Source organism: Saccostrea cucullata, unplaced genomic scaffold (assembly GCF_032062105.1).
Source record: "Saccostrea cucullata isolate Sc308-1 unplaced genomic scaffold, CSIRO_AGI_Scuc_v1 ctg1239, whole genome shotgun sequence".
NCBI lineage: Eukaryota > Metazoa > Mollusca > Bivalvia > Ostreida > Ostreidae > Saccostrea > Saccostrea cuccullata.
The window spans coordinates 138,186-164,085 of record NW_026923555.1 but is presented as its reverse complement, the minus strand read 5'-3'; the positions used below and the strand labels follow the sequence as shown (position 1 = coordinate 164,085).

Sequence of the window (25,900 nt, the reverse complement as noted above, 5' to 3'; positions counted from 1 at the left end):
TGTGTCTCGCTTCCCTCAACTGATAGACAGAAAACGCGGTTTCTGATAATTTTGATAGTCCAGTAGAGGAAGATTTGTTAGAACTTTCTTGTCATGTTTTGATGAGGATTCATTGCTATGGAATAATATAGAAAATGTGGGAGTAGAACCCTCTCGTTTTGATCCCTAGGCTAGTGAACCGTCAGACGAAGAAGAATCGACCATAAACGATGCGGAACCTGAGGAAGCAAATCGTTTGCATACTATTGATTGGTATATAAGTAAAACGATAGAAAATATTCACAAGTAGCATTTTAAATCATTATTTTAAAAATATATATTTAATAAAAACACAATTCGACACATTACCTATTTACTGAGTACCCCCCCCCCCCCAAAAAAAAAAAAAAAAAAAAACTTTAACATATAAAGGCCTAAACAGCTGAAAGCATCAATAATGTTAGTCCCTACTGATTTTAATTTTGCGTTTATTCTTTTCATTTGTTGTGGGAGCCCACTCTTTTTCTAGTTTTAAGTTTTAGAATATTTTTTCATTGTCGATCTTTTTTTTTTTTTTAACAAATGACCCCACCCCCTCCAGTAAAACTGGATGCATGACTTTTTAAAATTAATTTAGATCAAAGGCACGTTACTTCGTTGCTTGCAGTTGTATAAATTGATTTTAAAAGATTAAATTTGTATGTTTTACAATTTTGTGAAGAGAAAAAAATGCTTTAATTCTCATGTTAAAGTATTGAGGAATTTAATTTGTTTAAGGTTACGTATATATCTAGGCTTGATGCAACGCATTCAATTCAAAGTCAGATGCTAAATTCGACTTTCAGAGTATAGTGAGTTTAATAAAATTGTTAAAATATAATTGATATGTAGGTATAATCTGTTTTTATGTGTCACATTATTCACGAGTTTGTACGTTGTTTCATGCAATATTTTATTCAATATTGAACAAGTCAAGGGTACCGGATGATCGACATTCTACCTTGTAGATGTCCAATCTAAACATTACTGTAATATGGAAGTTAGACAGTTATATTTATGTAAATTAAATAATCAATTAAATTCGTATTCAGTGCCAATGAGAACAAGACAATTGATGTATAGAACTACAGACGATGTGAAATGCACCTCGCCCCTGAAAATCCATATACACACTGTTCTCGGTAAAATTTCCGCATGTGACTGCAAGCAAAAACTTCAATTATTTGTGATAGAAAGATCATTTTGGCATAATGTGCACAACCGGCAATCCTCGGCTTACTCCGCTACACTCCACTCAAATAAATATACGAGACATGCAAGAAGCTCCGAGTGATGTGTATACGCCATAACACTCCCCCCCCCCCCAATAGACTTAATAAAGTCACAAATTAATGACGATTGTAGGATTTTATTTAAAAAACGTAGTTAATTTTTTTTTTTAAATCCTATTTAACTTTTCATTCTTTTCATTTTTATAGTCAGGTTATGACAGGGTGGGTAAATCTTAAAATAAAAATGTCGAAATTTATTTCATTCCTGATTGAAAAAAAAATTAAAATCATATGCTTTATGAAATGGCTTTATAAAAGGTTAATTTACAGAGATAAAAAAAGAATTTCAACAGACAATATTATTAAGAGTTCACAAGCGTAAATATAAGCAGTGATTAAATACAATCGCAAAGTAAATTGAGATAGGGTTACGGCAATACTAAGAAAGGGGTGAACAGCTTCCAAATGTCAAATTATTATGATCTTCTGATAATAACATCAATGATTGAAAAAGAATACGGAAAAAAAGAGGTTTGGAAAAAAAAAAATCTACAACATGCACTTTACCGATGATGTGAACTTCAAAACAATGATCCGGCACTTCATTACAATTTAATTGATCAAATATATGAGCGATGTTTTTTTTTTAGAAGGGGGGTTGTGGTGCTTGTACCACCGCTTTAAAGGTTATGGTCGAATTAAAAAAAAGAAATTTTTAGTAAATTAAATGTGTAAGAACAAAAATGGAGTAGGAAAACTGATCGAAACAGAAAATAAATTACTCAAAAAAATTAAGAGAGAATAAAGAAAAAAAATCGGATTAGAAATCAAAAAATGAAACTAACGTACTGCCTGCATGCGTTTGATTTTAAAATTTTACAAGACCTGTAGGCAACGAAAACAGGACATCAAATTAGTTTTGAAAATGACCACTGCTTATTATCTTCACATTTTATTGCGTCTTGCAGTTTTCAAACCTCTGAGGGTTGCGCCAAAGGTGACGGTGTTGATGATTAACTTATATATACTTATTCTGCAAGTCACACTTGTGACGTCACACACGTCACTTCCGGTATACAGAGATTTTCAGTGCGAGCTCTCAGGTGTAAACTAAGCTATTTTTAGTAATATCTCTAGTCAGCGAAAGAGATAGTAACTGTGCTGTATATCATTTTACTCGTAATTATAATGACTATCGAACTATGTTAAAATGTAAAACCTCCCAAGCCTTTCTTTAATGGTAAACCTTAAAGAAAATCTTAAACTTCTTTATATACATGTACTGCGAAGAAAGGAATGTTTTACACACACATTGGCTTTTTTAACCTGACCCATGACCTTCTTACCTAAGAATGAGTAAGGTTCTTCAGGAGTTGTGATATAAAATATCATTGTAATAGCTCAAAGGCTTCTCAAGATATCGCGCGTAAATGAACGTGTTAAACAGACAAAATATTTCACTAAAGTTTATGACCTTGACTTTTGATCTTTTCAATTCAAAATCAATAGACATCTTTCCTTGGTCCATAGGGAGCAGCTGTTTACAATTATACAGAAAAAGCGCGTATTTTCTCCAGATTCTGACATACGGACAGATGGACGGGCGTAAAAATCGAAATTGATACCCCCTTCCAGCGTGGGACAAAAAAACATATTTAGATTCTACATCAATATCAAGCCTGATTGTTGGTGAAAACTCATCCCCACATTTAAATTCTCATCGACGATTTTCGTTTGTATTTAATGCCAACTAGCTGTCATTTACACTTCGTAGAGGTACATTTACATACTTGTATCCATTAATGACTGAATTTGATTTCAAATATAATATTTACTGCACATATTTTCTAAATATGGGATCGTTTGTAATTATTTTCATGACCCAGTTATTGATTTCTTACAAAAAAGCCAATTTAATGCGTAGCATGCAAGAAATCTGATTTTTCTATAATAATCAATTTATCTGCCAATGCATGATATGAATGTTGAAAAAAATTAATTATGCTCATAAATGTTCTTTATTATAATCAAATTATTATGATGAAAAGATTTAATTATTGGTTGTATTATAACAATAGCTTTAATTAAATATAGTACAAGCTTGCAGTCTTTGCATGTATACATGTATAGGTAGTAACAAAAAGGTAAATCACATATACCTTTTGTCTTCAAAAGACTGCTTTCTTCGTCAATGGATTCATTTACGCTACCTTAGATAGACAGAAATATATAATTATCCAAGAAGTAAATGTAAGATTTGTTGACATAGAATAAAAGTAGAATCTTGTCTACCTTCTTTCTTCAAAAGATTTATGCTCTCTTTATTTTCGAAACCTTAGATTGAAAGAAAATGAATTAATGTGTAGTAATCATTTATTTTGTATCCGACTATTTCCAATTTAGAAAATTAATTTATTATGTAAATGAAATTATTTTCATAGAAACCTTTTTTTCGTAACCTTATACATGTAAAAAGTTTTGTTAAGGATTTTTTTTCTTTTAATTTCGATTATCTTTGGAAGTAAATAGAAGATTTAAAAGCCTTTCATTTTTTTCAAAGCAAAAGTTAAATTTATTAGTATAATTCTATCCTGAGAATGATTTCACTCCTCTTATATCTTTGTCAAAAGGATTTTAAAAGAAGGTTTCGTATTTAAATCAAACTATAATCATATGAAAATCCATTCTTTATTTTTTACATTTGTACAAAATTTTATAAAACGAAAGTGTTGGAAAATTGATTTACCTCTTTTTGCGCATTTCTTTCTTAGTAAAATGATAGCCAATGCTAAAACAAAAACCATAGTTAAGACCGTTGCCACAAAAATTGTCACCTTGACCTCATTTCCCACTAGCCTGAAAGTAAACGATGTTTATGTGAATAATAAATATAAACTTTCAAAAAAAAATTACAAAAAAAATAACATTAGACATGTTAATGTCTATTTCTATACCCCCCCCCCAAAAAAAAAAAAATAAATAAAATAAAATAAAAAATCAACATTGTTTTGATAAACACATAGATAGGACTTCAAAATAAAGTATTATGTCTGGATATCAATATGACTTTGTATCAACCTGGTCTTATTGGACATATTTTAAATGCCCTTTTCAACATGCGTAATTGTTATTTTTTTTGTTTCTATGCTTTATAGTAACTTGAATTTATTTTTAAAATATTTCTTCCGAATTGTGATAAGATATGACGTCAAATAATTTTAAAAATACATATATGAGAGAAGTCCATGAACTTTTCGAACGACTCTTGTACATGTATATGTACATGTCTTTTTCAAAATGGCCCTAATTCAAAATGCAAATGACAATTGCCATTTCCGTCTTGACTAACTCGAAATAGAAACTGATATAATTCAAATCTATATCTTCTCCGCTTTTAAAAGATATAAAAAATATATAGCTTAAAAACATTTTGGAGAGACACGAATTTTCTAGCACATATGTGTTTTTTTTTTTAATTTGTGACATTTGCATAGTTTTTATTTAAAAAATCGAATCTGATAAACTACACAAAGATCGATTTCGTTACCTTTTACCCGGAACAATCCATTGTTTCATTTGCATAATGTCTTTATGAAGCTTAAGGATAAAATTGGATTGATGTGTTGAAAGACAAAAAATCTTTAATGATGAAGGCATAAAGACAAGATCGAAAACAAAATATATTGAAGAATTTTATATCATTATTATAAAATATAGTATTTAGTAATCTAGTAATAATTCAATGACTGTAGTAGTTTTAAGTCTATGGTTGTTGGTAGTTAGAAATGATAGGGATTGATACTAGGCTACAACTTCTTTCAAATTCTTGTGACTTGGAAGAAACCAAGTACACCTGTACGTGTCGAGACATTCACATTCATAGCGAAGCAGAGTCAATTAACTTCGATTGCCAGAGGAAGCATGTGGTCTCAGTAAGCCAAATTGTTAGGCCTTAAATACCTTTACTCGTTATTTTTAAAAGCCTTTACACCAACTGTTTCAAAAATTATTGCCAAGGCAACTTTAGTTGGATAAATTCTTTCAAAATGTTATCAAACATGAAGGTTAAGGTCAAAAATCAAATACGTCATTACCCAAAAATAAGGGCTTGTTCACAAGGAATTTGGAAAATTTGCGGACAAACAGACATAAACAGACGGACAAAGCAAGAAATATATATGTAATATACATGTATATATTATATAACTTCGATTATTCAGTAACGATGGGGGATTCAATAATTTAAACAGCTTCCAATCACACGGCCATATTTGATTTGGTTATTACGTGTACAATGATCATGGTTATAAGAACAATAGGCCTTTGCCAAAACTATCTTAACCTCCCCTCCCCCACTTCAATTTAAATAAAAAGATAAGGTATTTAAACAGCTGAAATTTAGTTTAAATTCAAAACACAGTTAAGTTGTGTCACTCGTGAAATTTGTTAAATCACGGTTTCTTTTAGAAAAATATTTTGGATTAGAACTTATATAATATGTCTAGAAATTGAATAGAAAATAGGTGTCAGTATACTTGTACAAATTCCTATATGATACGGTACAATAAAGTTAACCTTTTTGCACTAAAATTTTAATTCTTTGGTTAATTACCTTAACCTTTATCATATTTTATCAGATGTAACCATAGCAGTACGCGGGTATGTTAAGGAAGCATATAAGTCATTTTCCGGGAAATTTAGAATTTTTAAAGAAAATTAAGTTTGAGAATTTACCAAAACCACTGATAAACGTAAACTATTATTATTTATTGCATAAAGATAAAAGAGTGTATAACGCAACGACGTGCACCAACACCACGGCATCACGTGATTTCTATTAATAGCGAAATTTTCCATAATAAAAAATCTAACAGAACAACAATACCCCGGAGTTTAATAATTTCTTTGAGTAAATGATGTAGTTGAAAAAATATCTATTTTGCCTAAAAAGTGCTGCTAGAATTTCACTGTCCCGACAGTAAAATAATTATTCCGCACATTCGCACAAAACCTTACCCGATGTTTTAAATTTTTTACATATGAACCGAGATTTTTCGTAAAATCATGTTTAACTCGTGATTCTAGCAGCACTTTCCAAGTATTTTAGGAGGCAAACTTTCCATCTGTACAAATTTTATGTTTTGAAATATGCAGCTTACTGTTATTCTAATGCATTATTTTTGTCACAAATGATAGAGGAAAGGCCGACCGGGATAAGTTATAGCTGACTGTTTTCGAAAGAGAATAAAATCAATGAAAATAAATTAGCATACCCGTTTTATTAACTCTACTCCATATGAATTTCACAAGATATTCACGATATTTGCTTTTTAAACTCCATATTAAGTATCTTTGTACATGCTGTCTTAGCCAAATTCTCTTTACACGACATAATCAATTCCAAAGTTACTTGATGTACACATATGACGTCATCGGTGGTATATTTTAATCAAAATGACAAACTACAGGATAACAAAGTAAGCATATTTCATTGTTGTTAATTTTAACACGTTTCTATTTATTTTCTAGAGTTAAATTACATCTCTTAATACCAATATAACGAACACTTGTGTTCTAGAATTGACGTCATCTCGCCTACTATGACGTCATAATATAGCACTGATTTAGTCAAGGTAGAATATTTTGTATGCTTCCTTATCCCCCCTGCGTAATTATAATTATAATATAATAATTTCCACCATAAAAATAGTCCCCAATAAATCATGCTTCTCTGTTGATTTTTGAACCGTTTTTTTTTTCATCGAATGTTGAACGATTCATGTTGTTGAATTTAGATATTTTATAAATTGGGTTAGAAAAGTGGTTCTGTGTGAACTTTTCTTAAAAAGCTGACAATTGATATACATGTACCTTAAAGTTGTGAAATTTTACTTATAAATGCTTCTTAAAAACAGCAATAAATTTGATTCAAAGAGTACATTGAGGTAAAAAGATGGAACCAAAATATGACATTTTAAACAAATTTAATTCAGATAGGTCTTTGTAAAAGTCTTGATGCCCTTTCACTTTGGGTAATATATATAATTTTTCCATTTATAGAATGTTTTTTGCATTATTTCTAATGAATATAAATATGATGAACCAGAAGAAGGGTCTGTTACAGAAATTTTTTTTTGTTTGTTTTATTTGAATAACGTGCCGTTAGAGAATTTTCACTGATGATAAAGACGCCACCAATTACTCGTAAAGAGCTTCAAATTTTGACCTATACTTTTCACTCAGAGTCATTTAGCAATTATTGATCTACACAATTTGTTTATAATATTTAATGTGTAGTATGAAATCATTCTATTTGTACGTGTACCTTCAAAAAGAGGACAACAGAATTGCATAATACAAGAGAAAGCAAACATTTAAGACATTTTGGAGAAAAAAACCAAAATCGTTTATCAAGCTTTTATCGAACATTTGTCATATACTTGCGTAAAAATGCATATTTAAAAAAAAAAAAAAACAAACAATTTGTTAGTTTCTTAGATGTTCTAATGATATAGGTATTGTTGAAATCTTATAATTGATGTACTGTGAATTTGTAATATATTGATTTTTTTTATCTCCAGAAATTACACTGTTGCAAGTGTTTCATAATTGTTATCTGTAAGATGGTCGGATCTTACATTGGTGTTTCTTTGAATATGTTATGCTTACTCAAATTGTTTCCTGTGTTATAAATTGTCATTGAGCTTTCCCCTAACTTTACTACTGTCTTTAAACTTGTTTCATCAGTTCATTTATGAAATGTGGGAGAACTTGTCAAAGATGAGACGTGCGAGAGTTTGTCTGTAATTCACGATCACTCTCACTTTAAGAAATATTTTGTGTAAAAATATTATTTTTGATTTTATACTTTTGGACTTAAATAAATTCTAAACTTTAACCAGAGATTATTATTTCAGCAATAGAATTATCATTACATAACAAAATTAATTTACACCTTAACTATTTGCTGGAGTTTGTGTTCCTTTTATGGTCTACTTTCACTAATCGTTCTCTAAATTATGTTCATTGTTCACTATGGAACGCCATAGATGACTTATGAAGTTATTTCATAATAAGATTGTGTTTTTTATATTATTTCATGTGAAGGTGCATAGTGCTTTATTATGAAATAACAACAGCATAACATGAAAAAGGCACCATATTCACATGAAATATGCACACAAGGCATGGCTCTTTCAGCGTTATTTCACCTTTCACTCATTGTTGGTTCTCCATTCTCTCTGCGCCCCAGCTAAAGTGGGTAGTTAAAACTTTGAAGGAATTGAATACATTAAAAATCTATGATGCATGCTGAAAAATTTTTCTTTTGGTATCAAAGATATAACTGTTCTATACCTTTTTTCTTCATATTCCCATGTAGTTTCTTGTATTGTGTCTTTTATCCGATCCTTTCGGGTGGTCATTTTATGATCATTATCTGCTTGTATTATTTTCCCAAATTCATAACACCCCCTGTCTGTAAAGGTAATAAGTTTGCATCATGAAAAACACAATTGTCTATTTATTATTTTTTTTCTCTTACTACTCTGAGAATTCAAACCTACAAGATATTTTTTAACTGATAAAGCAAATTATCTACGGGTGTGTATGTCAAACAAATTTTGCTTCGAAAACTCAGTTGAAATACAGCAAGAATAAGAAAAAAAGACATTTAGTTCACGTTTTCATGTCAGGCACGTAAATGCACAGATATTTCGTTTTCAACACTTTCTAATGAGATATGTCACTGACTGTTTGCTAGTATATTTATGTAGGAAAATACAGCAAAACCTGTCTAATCCGACATGCACTGGGAGACGAATTGCATGTGTGTCGAAAAGACAGGATGTCGAATTAGACAAAAAAATTTGACGTCAATTTCAAAGTGTTACAGATTGCGCAGGTGTCGAATTAAAATGCTTTCAATTTAAGCCAAAATTACAGTTAAAGAAATTAAAATATGTCATTAAATAAAACGTAAGCAATATTTATGTATCAGTTTTTTGGCAAATTTTCCACAGTATGTTGAAACAATAAATTATTGTGGAAGTAAAGTATTATGGAATTGTTAAAATGGATGCATGAACTGGATACATGACTATTTTTGCTCTTTGGTATTTTCTCCCTTTCACACTTGCAAACATTTTTACCCCATTTAAAATTCGCAAAGTTATAGTTTTGTTTAAAAAATTATACTCCTTTTTTCTCCTGTTTAAACAAAATTGAGAGAAATATGAACAAAAGGCCCATGGGCTACAATGCTCACCTGAAAATCTATGATCATTCTGTTCTTTACCTCATATCCCCCTTGTTAAACATATTGTGACCCTACCCAACTGAGTATAATTTAGACAATTTGAAATCTACACCACCCTTTGATGCTTCCATATAAGTTTTAGCTTTTCTGGCCCTGTGCTTCTTGAGAAGAAGATTTTTAAAAGAACAACATGTAGAACAATAAAGAATCTACACTACTTCTGGATATTTCAATATTAGTTTCAGCTTTTCTGGCCCAGTGGTTCTAGAGAAGATTTTTACAGATTTTTTCATATATATATATATATATATATATATATATATATATATATATATATATATATATATATATATATATATATATATATATATATATATATATATACATACATATATAATAATATATGTTAATATAATATATATATAATATATGTTAAACTTTGATTCTCCATTGTGACCCCGCCAAACCAACAAGGGTCATGATTAGTTCAATTTAGAATCTACACTACCCCAGGATGCTCCCGAATTAGTTTCAGCTTTTCTGGCCCAGTGGTTCTTGAGAAAAATATTTTCAAACATTTTTTCTATATATTTCTATGTAAAATTTGATTCGCAATTCTTGCCCCCCCCCCCACCCCCCCCCCCCAACTTCCAGGGATCATGATTTGAACAACATGTAATCTACACTACCCCAGGATACTGTCATATTAACTTTTTCGGTTTTTCTGGCCTAGTGGTTCTTGAGATTTTTTGATGACCCAAACCTATTTTTGTCTTTTTTTTGATTATCTCCCTTCGTGAGGGGACTTGGCCCTTCATTAAAACTATTTAAAATTCCTTTCACCCAAGGATGCCTTGTACTAAGTTTGGTGAATATTAGCCCAGTGGTTCTTGAGAAGAAGTCAAAAATGTGAAAAGTTTACAGACGGACGAACAGCTAGACAGCTGAACGGACGACGGACAAAATGTGATCAAAAAGGCTTACTTGACCCTTCGGCTCTGGTGATTTACAAAAAAAAAAATGAGTGTCAGTCATTTTCAATCGTCATTTTCAATTTTCATGGAGGCAAATATACTTTTTTTCGGATTTAACTTTACCGAAATAGGTTCAGTATTATGCTGGACAAAAAAGGAGTATTTGTCTTTAATATATAAAATCTTATTTCAAGCCATCTTTTAAAAATCAGGACTAGACTATCGTGTATTTTCTTTTTTAATTGTCCCATTTTAAATTCGTTTAATGAAGGTCAGGACGAAAGAGACAAAAAAAAAAAAAACAATGGCGAAAATATCCACTGTGAACAGTATTAGAATTATACAATTTCTAAAGACATCTAAAAATACCCTGAATACTATGACTTGAAAAATAACCTTGGAAGTTTTCTATAATTTGCACTGATATTCATAGAATACATTACGTATACAAAAAAAATGCCTGATACAGCATTCTTTAAACTTACATTTATATATTTCGTTGGACGGATAGTACATTGGACATGGATGATCTGTAAAGTTTAAACATCTTTTTTCATTTTTCTCCTGCACCTTCTTGGAAAAGATATTATACTCTACACAGTAACCTGCAAAAATTGTTTTCATTAAATATGATATTTGTTCATCATTATGTCACATATATATTAGTACTTCTCGTATCTAACTGATCCCTATACACTTTTGAACCAAAACGTGATGAAAAATACTAAAGACAACAAAATGCATGAATTAGTGACGTTTCTTCAACATCATTATTTTTTTAATATGTACACAGTAAAAGTATAATTTATTTCAAACAAAAGCAAGACGGTTTTTTTACGATAATCTTTCACCATCTTTGAGTTCTACTACCTCTGTTTCTTTAATTGGGTATTTTTTTTTTTAATATCTTACCAAAAGCGATATGTCGGACTCCGGCACACAATTCATAAAATTTCTTTGTATTATAACTTGGAACACAATGGTACACAGGACTTTCTTCATCAAATATTATGTCAGATATTTCCTGACATTTTTTTCTATCAGATGCGATTTTCCATTCATCATGATTGGCAGGACAATGCTCTACCACCGTGACTAAAACAGTCTTCTGTGACTTCAAAGACATAGTCTAAAAATAAAATATTTTATGTATATAAAAGGGGTAATCTAAAAGTTAGCGAACTATCTCTATATCTTCAAATCTACAATACAGATTAGGGAAAAAATGGAACATACATAGCCATACGAAAGTTCTATAAAAATCATATGCTGAATAAAGTTTTGATCCTTATTTGTGACGTCACAATGTGAAAAAGACGTCACTTTATAGGTCACTTGTGTCGAAAAATGGTTGCCTCAGTCGTACTTGTTCAACAAACAACTGTACAATTTATGGTTTATCTTAGAAATTCTTTAAAATTAGCGTATAATAATTTGTACACAGTTCATTAAGACACTTGACTTTCTATAAATTCTATCCATGATAGGATTTATCAATATGTTTTTAATTAAGCAATTGCATTCAAAAACCTTCTTTTTATACTTTGAAAAATTGGTTGTTGAATATAACAACAATAATGTAATTATTAATACTTAAGATATCTTTTACTTTAGATTGTAAACATATTAGATGTGGTAATAAGGAGGCACCCATTCTCTATCCACCTTGAATAAAGGTCTCTCCCGAGACAGAAGATTTGGTTTGATTGCCACCATGATTATTTCTGGAAAGGATATTTTAATCCATCCATTCTGTTGCCGAGATTTGATCATTACTGACAAATGAACTGTTCTTGTTATAAAAATTAACTCGCATGGAAAGATTAATAAAACTCAGAAAAATCTTTAATCTTTATGACAGAACGCTAAAGATGAGGTCACGTGACCGCCTATATTAAACGATTCACGCATGAACAGAACGGCAGATGCCCATTAAAATCGGAGAAGATTTATTTAAAATATAATCAATATATTTATATAATCAATTTTTAAGAATTATTTAAAATAAATATAAAACAGAAACCAAATACTGTTTCTTTTTTTTTCTTTTATGTCTCTTTTTTGTTTCTTTTTATGGCATTAAAGTCAATTATAAGAGTGGTATATCAGTTTTCATATTACTGTAAACCAATTATTATACGCGTCATTTCTTATTCGCGACTGACCGCCAGAGAACTTATCCGCGACGATTTATTTCCGCGAACGAGTGGTCACATTTTTTTTAATTTCCACGAGTATTTTTGAATCAAATAAAAAATTTATATCCGCCCATAAACTAGGTAAAATGGTAGCGTGAGGTCTGCTTACGCATTATTCAAAACATTCTGTGCATTGCGTCCATTTAAAATCTTATATCCGCCCCTAAAGTATATAAAATGTTTACCATGAATATACTTCATACGCATTTTCACAACGCTCAAACGAAAATCGGGGAAAAATCTAGGAGATTAAAGTCGATTTAAAACTCTCAATTGTAAAAGTGTCTCATGCTAATTGGGTAATTAAATCGACGCTTTCTAAGATCTACACGGCCAAGGGGCAATTATTATAAATGGTTTGAACAGAGCAGGACTGGGCCATAATTAGCCGTAATTAACCAGGCTATCTCTAACTCGTCTGTAACAATAAATGAACAATAATAACACAAGCTGAAATGATTATTGACATTTAATCATTTTTAGACAAACAGTTTTAGATTTGCCATTCGTTTTTATTTTTTCTGAATGTTTGTAATTAAATTTCAACTGCTTCTTGTACCTAACAGTAATGTTCTTCCGTGATTACTTGTTGAACCGTCGGGATCGGTATTGAAAAACGGGCAAATAACTCTAAATAAATCATGATATGGGAATATAATGAACAACTGGTTCGCGACGATAAATATCCGCGAGCAGAGGTTACTCGGGGAACTCGCGGATATTTATCGCACGCGTATAATACTTGGTTTACAGTATAGTGTTGTACTTTGTATGCACTATGCATTAATAGTAGTCAAGGTTTGACAAACGGTAATGGGGCGGAGGGGAGTGCACTTATAAAATGGGCAGTATTTTCTCTATTCCCAATGTTTCATCACCTGTTGTATTCGTTTACTCTATTATGACGTCACTCTGTTCAACATGTACGTTATAATATTTTTCTTTAATTTTGAATGTTCCATGATTTAGGAATAATGTTGAGATAGCAGCTGAGTTTTTTTTTCTTTTTTCTTTTTGTTTGTTTTGTTTGTTTGTCTGTTTTTTTTTTTTTTTTTTTTTTTGGGGGGGGTGGGGGGATTGCATTAAAATAATTTAGAAGAATTATTTTATTTATTTTTCATCTTAAGTGTGAAATATTTGAAACTAAGTACACTCACGTGCCAAAAGTATTCATTTTTTTCAAGATGGCCGCAATAAATAAATTAAATCAATAATTTTTTTTCAATAAAAATTTATTTTCACTCACGAATTTTGACTTACTTATGTCACCATTAAGCTGCTGTATATTATGTTATGCCTTTGTAAACCGGAAGTAGTCATAACTTCTGCTATTTTCCCATTGTCAATGTAAACAACAAGCATGGGACGAAGGGGACGAGAACTTACTATTGATGAAAAGAAGACCGTAATATCCCTAATAGAAAGTGGATTAAAAGCGGTTAAAGTGGCCAAATTACTGAATTTGAATTCCTCGACAATTTGTCGATTCTTAAAGCGATTTCGTGAGCGGGAAGACGTTGAAAATAAACCTCGACGTGGACGACCCCATCCATGACAGTTCGCGACCACAAGGCGCTCTCCAGAATCGTAAAAAAAGACAGAAGAAAAACTTTAACGGAAATAACCGATGAATACAACAGATCAGTGCCAAATTCTGTATCTAAGAGAACTATTCAGCGCGAGCTTCATCGTCAGCAGTATTGGAGAAGGACTGTGGCAAAAAAATTGGGGGTCTGTGAAGTGAACAGGAAGAAACGACTTTAGTATTGTAGGGGAAAATTAACTTGGAAAGTTGACCAACAATGGAAGAATGTTATTTTCAGTGATGAAATGACGATAGTTGTAAAACCAGATGGTAAAGTTAAAGTTTGGAGGAAAACATCGGAGAAATGGAGAGGCTATTGCCTGGGGTATCTTGGACAAGGGCAAACACGCTGCTTGAAGTTAATGGTGTGGGGGACAATAACATACCATGGAGCTGGAATATTGGCATTTGTTGATGGTAATATGAACTCGCAGAAGTACATTAGTGTGTTAGATGAACATTTATGGCCCGTGATAGTAAAATATTTTGCAAATTCACCCTGGCATTTCATGGATGACAATTGCCCTGTTCATCGCTCACGAGAGACGGAAGACTGGAAACATAGGAATGGCATTCTACCATTTTTTTTGGCCCCCGCAATCCCCTGATTTAAACCTAATTGAAAATGTCTGGCTTGTTTTGAAAAATCATGTTAAACGTCAAATTTTCCACATCTGTACCATCGACGACTTGAAACACGAACTACAGTATGCTTGGAACAATCTGTCAAAAACTTACCTCAGGCCTCTCTACTCCAGTCTACCGAAACGATGTCGGAAAGTGATCGCATCCAAAGGCTTCATCACAAAATATTAAGTCAAAATACGAAGAAATAAGGTAAATGCATCATTTTTATTCACGTAGTAAACAAAAACTATGGCGGTCATTTTGTGAAAAAATTGACATACTTTTGGCACGTGAGTGTATATATATATTATAGTACAATACTATAGATAACGGCGTCTCTGGTGTAATCGATAGCGCGTTGGACTGACAATCTCAAGGTCGTGAATTCGCTCCCCGGTGTGGGCGTTGTCGGATTATCTTCAGAAATGGAATCCGTGCACTATTTAGGCAGAATATGCTTACGCTTTAAAAATCCTTAGAACACTGTGCGAGAATAGTAGGGAATGTGCTTTATAGAGACAAATTGACAGGAAGCATAATTTATATAAAAAAAATTAATTTGTATGCATGTATACTTGTACGTGAACACTTAATTCAGAAAATATCTTTGTCATCTTTTCTAAAAACAATCATTAATAAAATGTCGACGTATTCAGTCTAATATCTAATGGTGAACTAGTTTCAACTTTCGCTCTAGAGTTGCGTGGCATAGATTTTATTCAAACTTTGCGGGTTTGAGTCCAACAGTGGAACACCTAGATGACAACGTATAGAGCTAAGACCCATGTCTTAGCAGTTGCGGCATGAAAAAAGAAATTTAACTGATTATTAGCTCAACCAGTCAAATACCAGAAGATCTTATGCGATGGTAATGCGTCCGGAGTCCGTCCGTCTGTCTATCTGTAAACAAGTTTTCAAAAATCAAAATGCTACCAGTACTCCTCCTATAGTTTTTGTCTGAGTTCAATATAACTTAGCCAACACATAGACTACACTATTATACATAATTCTGTATATCGGTTTCTGATTTCGATGAACGGTATTGTCGTGGCTACTAAAAATGTTTTTTTTTTAGAAATACATTCAAAATGCTACTCCTCCGGCAATTTTTGTCTGATCTCAATTAGCTTTGTACATGAGGAGACTAAACTAAGATACATGATTCTGTGTATTGGGTTTTGATTTCTATGAAAAGTGTTGCTCTGGTTACTAAACAAAGAAATTTCGGTGAAATATTTAAAAAATTCTATTCCTCATACACTCAACTTTTGATTTCAATTAGCTTTGCACACAAGTAGACTACACTAAGAAACATAATTCTATATATCAGTTTTTGGATTTTGATGATAATTGTTGCCGTAGTCGCTATATATAAAAATGTCAGTAAAATACTCCCAAAATGCTATTCCAAATACAGTTTTAGTCTGATAATAATATAATGTGGCATGTTAGTAGACTACACTGAGATACATAATTGTGTTGTATTGGTTTTTTTTTATTTTGATGAATGATGTTGCCATGGTAACTATAATTGAATATACTGTAAAATTTTAATAAAAGCTACTCCCACAGTTGTAGTCTATTTTGCAATATATTACCACAAAAAGAGACTTAATCAAGAACCATTATTCTAATTGCTGTTCTAAAGTTTCAAGTCCCAACTGCTACTTTTTTCTCATTTGTTATGAAAGTACAAACCACTAGAGGCTCAGTCTGGACAGAGTCTTCTTGTAAAAAATAGTTTTTTTCTGTTTTTCGTTTGTTTAATGGAGGTGCCTGTACTACTGGAGAGCTATAAATACTTTGCACTCAAGACCAATGAGCAGTCATCTATTCAAGCCTAGTCATCAAAATAAATTAAACTTTCTGAAATTATACTCTAAGATTAGTATGTTGTAAAACATTTTATTTTTAAAGAATATCTTTTCTGGGTTTTTTTTTTTAGCAACCGTTTAATTTAGTATTGTTTTCTTAATTATTGCTGTCACGTCATTACGTTGACGTTATATGCTTCAACATCGTAACGTTGACGTTTTGTATAAAAATAACACATGTACGGTAATGGAATAAAAATCACCAGTATAGGCCATTCTTCAAAATTTTAGGAAAATATTTCTCTGATTTTTCAAGAAATATTTTTAAAGAAAATGGATTGTTTTTTTTTTAAATTTATTTGTAAACTTTATATATAACGCTTGACTGGAAAAATCGTGGATACATGTAACACCTTTTAATGAAAAATAAGGGACAGATTAAGCTGAACAGAAACAAAAGTGTCAATCTATCAAAGAAAAAAATCTGAGTAAAACTGAATTTCTTGTAGTAAAATATATACTATAGTAGCCATGAAAACGGATTTTAATATCCTTAAATGTGTTATTATATAGTCCTACTGTATACAAACTGTTAGAGAATAGTCAAGTGCTAAGAAAAATGTTTAATCAAAAATGAATATGTTTGAAGTTAAATCACCATTTATTATATTGTCATTTAAAGATTTCGCTGCTTTTCCATAATTTATGGCATTTCCTGAACATTTGAAATGTACATTGTTTTTACATGTAATACACGAAAAATAGTGACGATTCAGAAACGTAGCAACTGGGGTGGGGTGGGGGCAGGGGGGAGTCCTGCCCCTCCACTTTCCCCCCAATATTACCTTTACTATTGAAAATGATCATTGAAAGGCTGGTTGCCTCCCCCACCCCCCACTGGTTATTGAAGTAAAGTGATGTCAAGGAAATGTAGTAATGTATGCAAAAAAAAAAAAAAAGAAAGAAAATTGGCATTGAAAAAAATTGCTTTTACTCCCCCCCCCTTCCTCCACGAAATAGGATTTTTGAGTTTTGGCAATTTTCCATTTTGCTTGTCAACTTTTTCGGAAAAAAATCTCTTGCTGGCCCCCCACGTTCAAAATCGATGCTTTGTCACCGCGATTGACGGCTATCTTACGCACACAGAGCAGTATATGTACATATGAACATGTGCGTTCTGAAATGGGGGGTGGGTGTTAAAGCTGCGCCTCAATGTTCAATGCCTTTATGAAGTTTTTTGGCAAAAAAGGGGAGCTTTAAGCCCCCCCCCCCTTCTCCATGGTTCTGACGCTTATACGAAATTAACTTCACGTGCTTATATCATCAATCTTTGTCATGTGACAATGCCGATGTTCTATCAAAATATATGCGGAGTGAAAAAAATCGTTGTGCATTTGAAACTGTAATTCATCTGTAATATATATATATGTATGAAACATTTTGGCACCGTGATTCATATCCGGACACTTAATAAGGTTTGTTCTTGGGGAGCAGTTCATGCAACAACTTTGATGAAAATTTTTAATTTATTCATGACATTTATAAATGTTTTATCAATAAAGAATTATTTTATCAAGGCATGCGCAATGACAAAATAAGCCTGCATCATCGGTATGAACATTCTAACGATCATAATGACTTGGATAATGTCCATTATGATTTCTGCTGACTATGTTGCACACCGTGAGGACGGACAGCATAATAACATAATAAATGCAAAGTGTACAAAAAATATTACAGCTCCAGCATATGGTTCTAGACCACATGTCAAGTGACATATTACCATACCAATCCCTCCCCCAGATACCATGTTGAATGAATTAGAGACAACCGCCCTATCCAGATGCATTGGAACCGGGAGAGGGGGGGGGGGGCTGCGTTAGACGCAGTCCCATATTTTTGCAAAAGATAGACATTATATAAGCATTGAAAATTGGGGCTTACCTATTTTTGGTGGTTTAGTCCCCCACTTTCAATTAGCCTCCCCCCCCATTTTCAATTTGTTTCCAATGTCTATGCTATCTATGAAGCTATATTCTATACAACAGACATCGCCTTCATCTCTTACAGCCAGGTAAATTTATCTGTTAAATCATTTAATGATAAAACATTTGGGACATATACAATGAATTAATTCAATGACCAATTCACGAAACATCAGTTGTTCTTCATTTTTTTTTTATCATACAGATTTTTAAAAAAAAAATGAAAGACAATTAATTTCTTTTTATTATGTTTTGGCATATACATTACATAATTATATTATTGTCTTATAAATAAACAGGTACTAACGTTATCTGCATTGCTATTTGTCAACCATAGATAATTACTTGTCATACATTTAAAATGATATTGTGGTGATATCGGCATTACCCCTAGACATCTCTCTCTCTCTCTTAGCTTCTCATTTTATGTCGAGGCTCTACCTCCCTTAAGAATCTACATTGCTATAAACAAGCATGCTAATCTTGGTTGGTCTTTTCCCCTTAGACCTGAGGTTGAACAGGTTACATTTTCATCAAGAGAGGAGTAACTCAAAATAAAAAGAGATAGCAAGTAGTCTCCCTTTGACTTTTTTTCTTTGGCATGAAGGCGATACTGGAAACTTACTTCCTTGCAACCATAAAGAGCTGTCACAATCTCAGTACATGTAGTAAGTTATTCTTTTGTATCAGTCTAATAAAGGCCTATCACAAAAATTAAACACGATCTAAAATCAATATATTTTTCAAATTGTTTATTTCTGAATCAATATTTTATTTTTCATCTCGAATTTTCTAGGTTCAATACTTCGTTACATATGTTATAAAGTCTCGGATCGTAAAATATTTTAAATAATAAATATTTTAAAATTAATCGGTCTTCTTGAAATGCAAACAGCAGTTTTGAAATGCATGTTGGTTTTGGATAGGGCCACATGGCTTTTAACTCCGCCAAACATAAATCATTTTTATCTTTTATGACATTTGTGATGCCAGTCGACTTCATAACAAACACAATTTGTGTTTTGTAAAGGGGTAAAACAATAATTTTCAATTTAAATATACATCCTGGTAGTTGCTTCCGATTAATTGTTTATGTTGAAAATATATTCTAAGCTTTATTCCGACTACTTCACTCAGGAGAAAATAAAGTTTCTCGGGTGATCTCCCTTTGATTACATAGTGACCATGGAGACGACGAGACGGGATCGGGTGAAAAAACATACATACATTGTATGTAAAATAAATAAGATTGGGGGAATAGTACACTTTTTTTTTAAACATTCAGCATAATCAATGATAAGTTAAACCTAGATCAGCTGTGCGTGACTAAAAAGTCTTGGGTTAGGAATGAGGCGCGACAAGTCGACATTATTGCATCTTCATGCATCATGCTTATAGAGACTCCGAGACATTTTCGTACTTTTTTGCAACACAACACAAAATAACTTATAATAAATGGAACATTTACATTTAAAAATTAATAAATTTACAAAAACAATATTGAATCTTCTTTCTTTTCAATTAATGTGGGTATATAGGCCTAAACCCCTGTCATTATTCCAACTTTTATGGTCTATGCGAAGAGATTTGAATCAAACAAAAAGTATAAATTTCAATGTGGCCACACCATTTTAACAAAAAAATAAATAACGATATATTTCTTCATTTTTTTTAATTTCCTTTTTAAGGTACTACGAGTGTGAAATCAAAGTAATGGAAAACAAATGATTTTGGTATTAATGGATACACACATGTATAAGCAATGCATGATTATAATATAAAGAAAAAGAGTGTAGCCGTTTGCCCCCTAGTGGTTGCCAAACTAAGGGAGGTAACTCTGTGTGATATTTTCCTTAAAAATATAGTACACACACCAGTTTAAAAAAATAAGTCAATGATTATGTAAAATTTTGAAATGTTAATTTTTATTAAACAAGGAACATCTGTTCTAAAATTTAAAACAAAAAAGAATTTTTTTTAACATATTCTAAACTGTGCTTGCGGCGCCACCTATGACGTCTAATTTTTCTGACCAAAATACATAAGTTGTGGATCTTAATCAAATTATAAAACATAGACAGAGTAATGGAAACAGAAAAAAACAATTTAGTTTTATAAAATATAACAACAATCAATCAATTTGTCCAAATTTCAGAAAAAGAGTGGAGCCGTTTTGAAAATGTTTAACCCGAATTTCCTCTGAACAGCTTTTCTCTGCAAAATTCTTGTTTTTACGACTGCTCTAAATTTGTCTTCAATTATAATTCAATAAAAACAGCTAAAATGGAAAATGGACATGGTACAATAATCTATGAACTATATATTACCTTAAAAATATTCATTTGTTAAATTAAAAAAAGTTGTTTCATTAAATGTCCTCCGTAGTCGTCTATACTGTCCAATGATTCAAAACAATAAAATATGAGAAATATATGAATTTTTATCACATATTTTACAATATGCAGAGTAATGGAAATAAAAAATGCATAGATATTACATGAACTAAAAAAACAATTAATTATTGTGTCCAAGTTTCAGAAAAAAGAGTGGAGCCATTTTGAAAATATTTAGCCCGAATTTCCTCTGATCAACTTTTCTCTGCAAAATTTTCATGCTTACGACTTCTCTAAAATCAGTTACATTTCAATAAAAACAATCTAAATAAAAAATGAGCATGGCACAATTTTATGATCTATAAATACTTGAACAACTTTCATTTGTAAAATAAAAAATAAATAAAGTTAATGTTTCACAGTATAAGACCTTACAATGCCAGTTATTATTGTCCATTGACTAACAATCAGATATGAGAAATATGAATCCTTGTCAAATACATGTTACTACATGCAGAGTACTGGAAACAAAAAATGCATAGGTTTTACATGTAATACGATAACAATCAATCAATGAGTCCAAGTTTCAGAAAAAAGAGTGGAGCTATTGAGAAAATATTCAGCCAAAATTTCCTCTGAACATCTTTTCTCTGCTAAATTTTCATGTTTAATAATAAAACTATTCCAATAACATTTCCAAATTATACAATATGTATTGAAATGAATATTGTACAAATTTTATGAAATTATATTATACCTGAACTTTTATCACAAGCATATAAAACAATAACTTTATGTTGTATTATGAGCTCAGACTGTTGTTTTATGAGCTCAGACAAAACTTGACTAGTTTAAATAATGGAAGAGTATCTAGAAAACCATGAACCTGTGTGACATTTTTTTCCCATAATTTCACAAGACAGTATATCAATGCATGAAAAAGTACAGGAACATAATAATATCTTATATTTCAACCAAGTTCCATCACACTGTCATTGGTAGACAAAAATCCAAAAAGGTTGTAGGACCTGTCCTTATGTTTACTGCTTTCACCTCACTCTTTGTCATTGTGGTACATTTTGTTTCCCCCGGTCCTAATTCCAGTTATCTCTCTTACTTTTGGATGAATCGGAGTCTTTGGTAGAATGGTAGTACATGTACATGTAAATATGTACTGGTTGAAGTGGTTTTCTCCATTGATGGCCAAAATTTGTAGTATATGTGTAGCATATGCTCTGGCTAAAATAAAATAAATTAATTATATATTCATTTATTTAGGTAAACTTAACTAAAAGAGATATATGGTATAATAAATGTTATACTCTCCTACTAAATACCGGTACAACATATACAGGTACAATACAAAAGAATACATATAAGAGTTGCATCACTCTCATTCAAAAATTATCCACTATAGATTTTGACTTTTTCAAAAGTAGGTCAAATTTAAAAATCAGTTCAATTAGTTAAAGGGTTAAAGTTTTTCCAAGAGTTAGTCAAATTCCATGATGAAGGTAAAAAATTTTACCCATAAAAAAACCTCTCGTTGCTGATATTTTGTCTTTATCATGAGAACTCCTCTACAGCACATCCAGAAGTCTACAAAGTTCCTTCCCAAACTTCATTTGTAGACATATTCTGCTGCCTGTGAAACAACAAGGATATTTGAAGATTAACAAATCCTTGTTAAGATATGTTTGTAAAACACTCATTGCCCATCCCCCAGATAATTGGAAATTTTCTAAGTCGAATGGAAATAACTCTGTAAAAAAATTCCCTGATCTTACCTACCCAAAACAAACCTGGACCTAAATGTTCTTATGATAAATCTGTATACCAAATTTCATTTCAATACATGCAACCTCTGCAAAGAAAATAAACAGAAACTGGTGGTGGACAGACTGACCAACAGACATACAGTTGCAAACAGACAGCTGCAAAGCAGTATGCCCTCCCTTGATACTGATATCATATCCCTAACTGGGAAAAAAAATCATACCTGTATGTACAATTATCAGTAATGAATTAAGTATATTAAATTAAATAACACAGTGACTATAAGTTTCTTGAAATTATACTGATATGACCTCGAATGTGATTTGACCCTCACTAGGAATTGACTTTTATTGAATTTTCTTGACTTTCCATGTTACTTATAAAAGTAAATGACAAAATATTTGTGCTTTGTATCAAATGATCTAATAAAAAAAACCTTACCATAAAAATGTGTTAAATTTATGCATACCAACATATTTCCCCCCAGCCACCACAACCCTATCATTATTTTTTTTATATATAGATGTGTATATCCTTTATAGCCTTCTCTGAATTATCACAATGTGTAAATATACATGTGGATGCAGCATTGACAGGTTTTTGTTTGAAGATTTCAACACAATTTGAGTTAGTATTATGAATCATATTTATTCAATTTTAAAGACATATTTTCCAACAGAAAATCTCTCCTATCCATACCTGAATCTAAATTTCTTCAAACTTTTGCTTCAACCTACATTACAAATTAGTTTCTTTGCAATCTCCGAGCAGTTTGTTTACATATAAAATGCCGGGTTATGTACTTTCTATTTCACAACGGGGAATAACTAAGAATATCTAGAAGAAAATATGTTATGAACACTACTGAATCGCTCAGCATATCTTGATACAGCTGATTTCTCGTTGATATTAAGCCTTATTCTGTGCAGCCTAATTCCAAAAACTTTTATCTAACACATTGTCTAGCCTCTGGGATATATGAAAACGACACGTCTTGATAGACTGTCGAAATATTGGCACACAGTCACAGCACAGGTGTAATTTTGAGCCCCCGTAACCGTGTTTGGCGTGTTACATGTATCCGATACTTTTTTCTTACCAGTTTTTGAATAGACACTAATCAACTTCTGCTTCTGACTGGTTTCTGTATTTAAAAAATCCGTTTGCGAGTGGCAAAGCCGCCCTCGGCACGTCCCACTTTCCGTTGTTCGTCATTTTGGGAAATCCAGGCGCTGTCGTTACTATGGAGATCGGAAACGGGTCAGTTGTCGTAAAAATACGAGACGTACTCGATGACAATGCAGATATTTTAATACTCATTTTCAATAAGAAAAAAAATAAGAAGTAAATTTGAATGTACAATATTATTGATTATTTAATGATATAAACACTTTTACTGACATTATTTTGTATGCAACTTTTACAACTTTCGTTCCAATTTTTGTTATGTAGAATGCTCACACTCATACAACCTTAATAGGATAAATTTTATTTTGTTCAAAGGGTATGGCCACAGCAATTTGAACCAAAGACGCAAAAATGCTCTTTTTTATAAAAAGTGGCAAAGTGCATGTGTTTAGACGTTTTCTGCACAAATATGACGTCGTCAAATAAAAATTTGGGGGTAAACTATTCAAGTTTAATACCTTAGGATAATATTTCCATTATTTTTTTTTTCTTCCCCTCACTTTTTTTCCGAAAATCGTTAGGCCGATTTAGCCCATTCGTGAATTTAGCTCTTTGACGGTGATATATAAATGGCGATAGGCACGGACTCAGAATGTTTTACCCCCGTGGGGATCCGGGTTAGAATAGGTCCTCAGTACCCCCTTGCTTGTCGTAAAAGGCGACTAAATGGGGCGGTCCTTCGGATGAGACCGTATAAACCAAGGCCCCGTGTCACAGCAGGTGTGGCACGATAAAGATCCCTCCCTGCTCAAAGGCCCTGAGTGCCGAGCATAGGCCTTAATTTGCAGCCCTTCACCGGCAATGGTGACGTCTCCATATCAGTAAAATATTCTGGAGCGGGACGTAAAACAGTATACAATCAATCAATCAGAATGTTTATTTTTCGATTTGTAAGAGCAAATAAGTAATAAACTTCCTCAATCCTGAAATGTGAGTGGACACTTTCTAATTTTCTGTTAGCCTGTAGGGGAGGAGGTGAGCGAGATATGATATCAGAATTTTATTTGGCCAGTTCAACCTCGCAGAAGTTTTTGTTCTTTTCGTTTTTATTTGAATTCTTTAAATGATTTAACTTCAAACATACTTGATAATATCACCAATTTATTTTTTCTTCGAAAGCTCGATCTAGACTCCGATAAAAAGCAGACTTTATTATAATTCATGCGTTTTTCATTTCCATATAACTGAATAGTCCAGAAGAAGGGTGGAAAGAACTATGCGTGACATTTCGTGCTAAATGAGTGTGTCGTGTGTGCACTTCTTATCTAGAAAACAAGTGAACTTATCCAGTAGTACAGAAACACAGGAAAAAGGTCAAGCGGACATGACTGTATAGGAAGTCGTATGGAATAATAAGCATCATGCAAAAAACTGAAAGAAAACTAGAGGTGCTGTGAGTAATGAGCTCACTAAATAATACCCCCCGCCTCCTATATGAATATAATGGCAGTATTCATGTTTTGCTCTGGAAAATCCAAATGTATGTCAGATCAAAAAGTAAAATAAGAGGTGCACAATGGCTATATGTAATAAAGAGACTGTGACAGTTTCATTAAATTTCCTTCAGTGGTATGAAAGCAGTTGCGGATAAGAAATGGGTACCCCATAGCGTAACAGATGGACGGTCAGACATACCGATTACTATATACCCTCCCACTTTTCAAGTGGGGTGTTTAAAAATATAAGTGTATTGTACAGTTGTATAAGTCATATGGTTATTTTTTTATGTTGAAACACAGGTAACAAAATCCGTTGATAATCAGCATGCACAAATTTTTACTGCGCAGCACAATTAAGGTTACAAATAAAAATATCGCCGAATTTTTAAGAGAAAAATTACATACTTTATTACGATGGGCGATTCTTTTTAAGACTTCACTGATATCAAAAGATGTAAGGTGGTTTAAATCTAC

General features: G+C 31.9%; 1 protein-coding gene and 1 long non-coding RNA gene across 2 annotated transcripts; both read right to left on the bottom strand.

The window, feature by feature from the left end:
* Positions 1-3,000: 3,000 nt before the first annotated feature.
* LOC134264309 (uncharacterized) lies at positions 3,001-11,609 on the bottom strand. Its single transcript, XM_062746608.1, has 6 exons — positions 11,394-11,609; positions 10,967-11,086; positions 8,607-8,727; positions 3,997-4,106; positions 3,410-3,460; positions 3,001-3,056 (listed from the first exon to the last, which is right to left on the bottom strand). The coding sequence occupies exons 1-6, from the start codon at positions 11,605-11,607 to the stop codon at positions 3,001-3,003; spliced, it is 672 nt and encodes a 223-aa protein (XP_062602592.1). The 5' UTR covers positions 11,608-11,609.
* A 9,877-nt stretch (positions 11,610-21,486) lies between these two features.
* On the bottom strand, positions 21,487-24,207 carry LOC134264304 (uncharacterized). Its single transcript, XR_009991489.1, has 3 exons — positions 23,899-24,207; positions 22,552-22,668; positions 21,487-22,262 (listed from the first exon to the last, which is right to left on the bottom strand). It is a non-coding gene; the product is annotated as an uncharacterized LOC134264304 (long non-coding RNA).
* Positions 24,208-25,900: the final 1,693 nt, after the last annotated feature.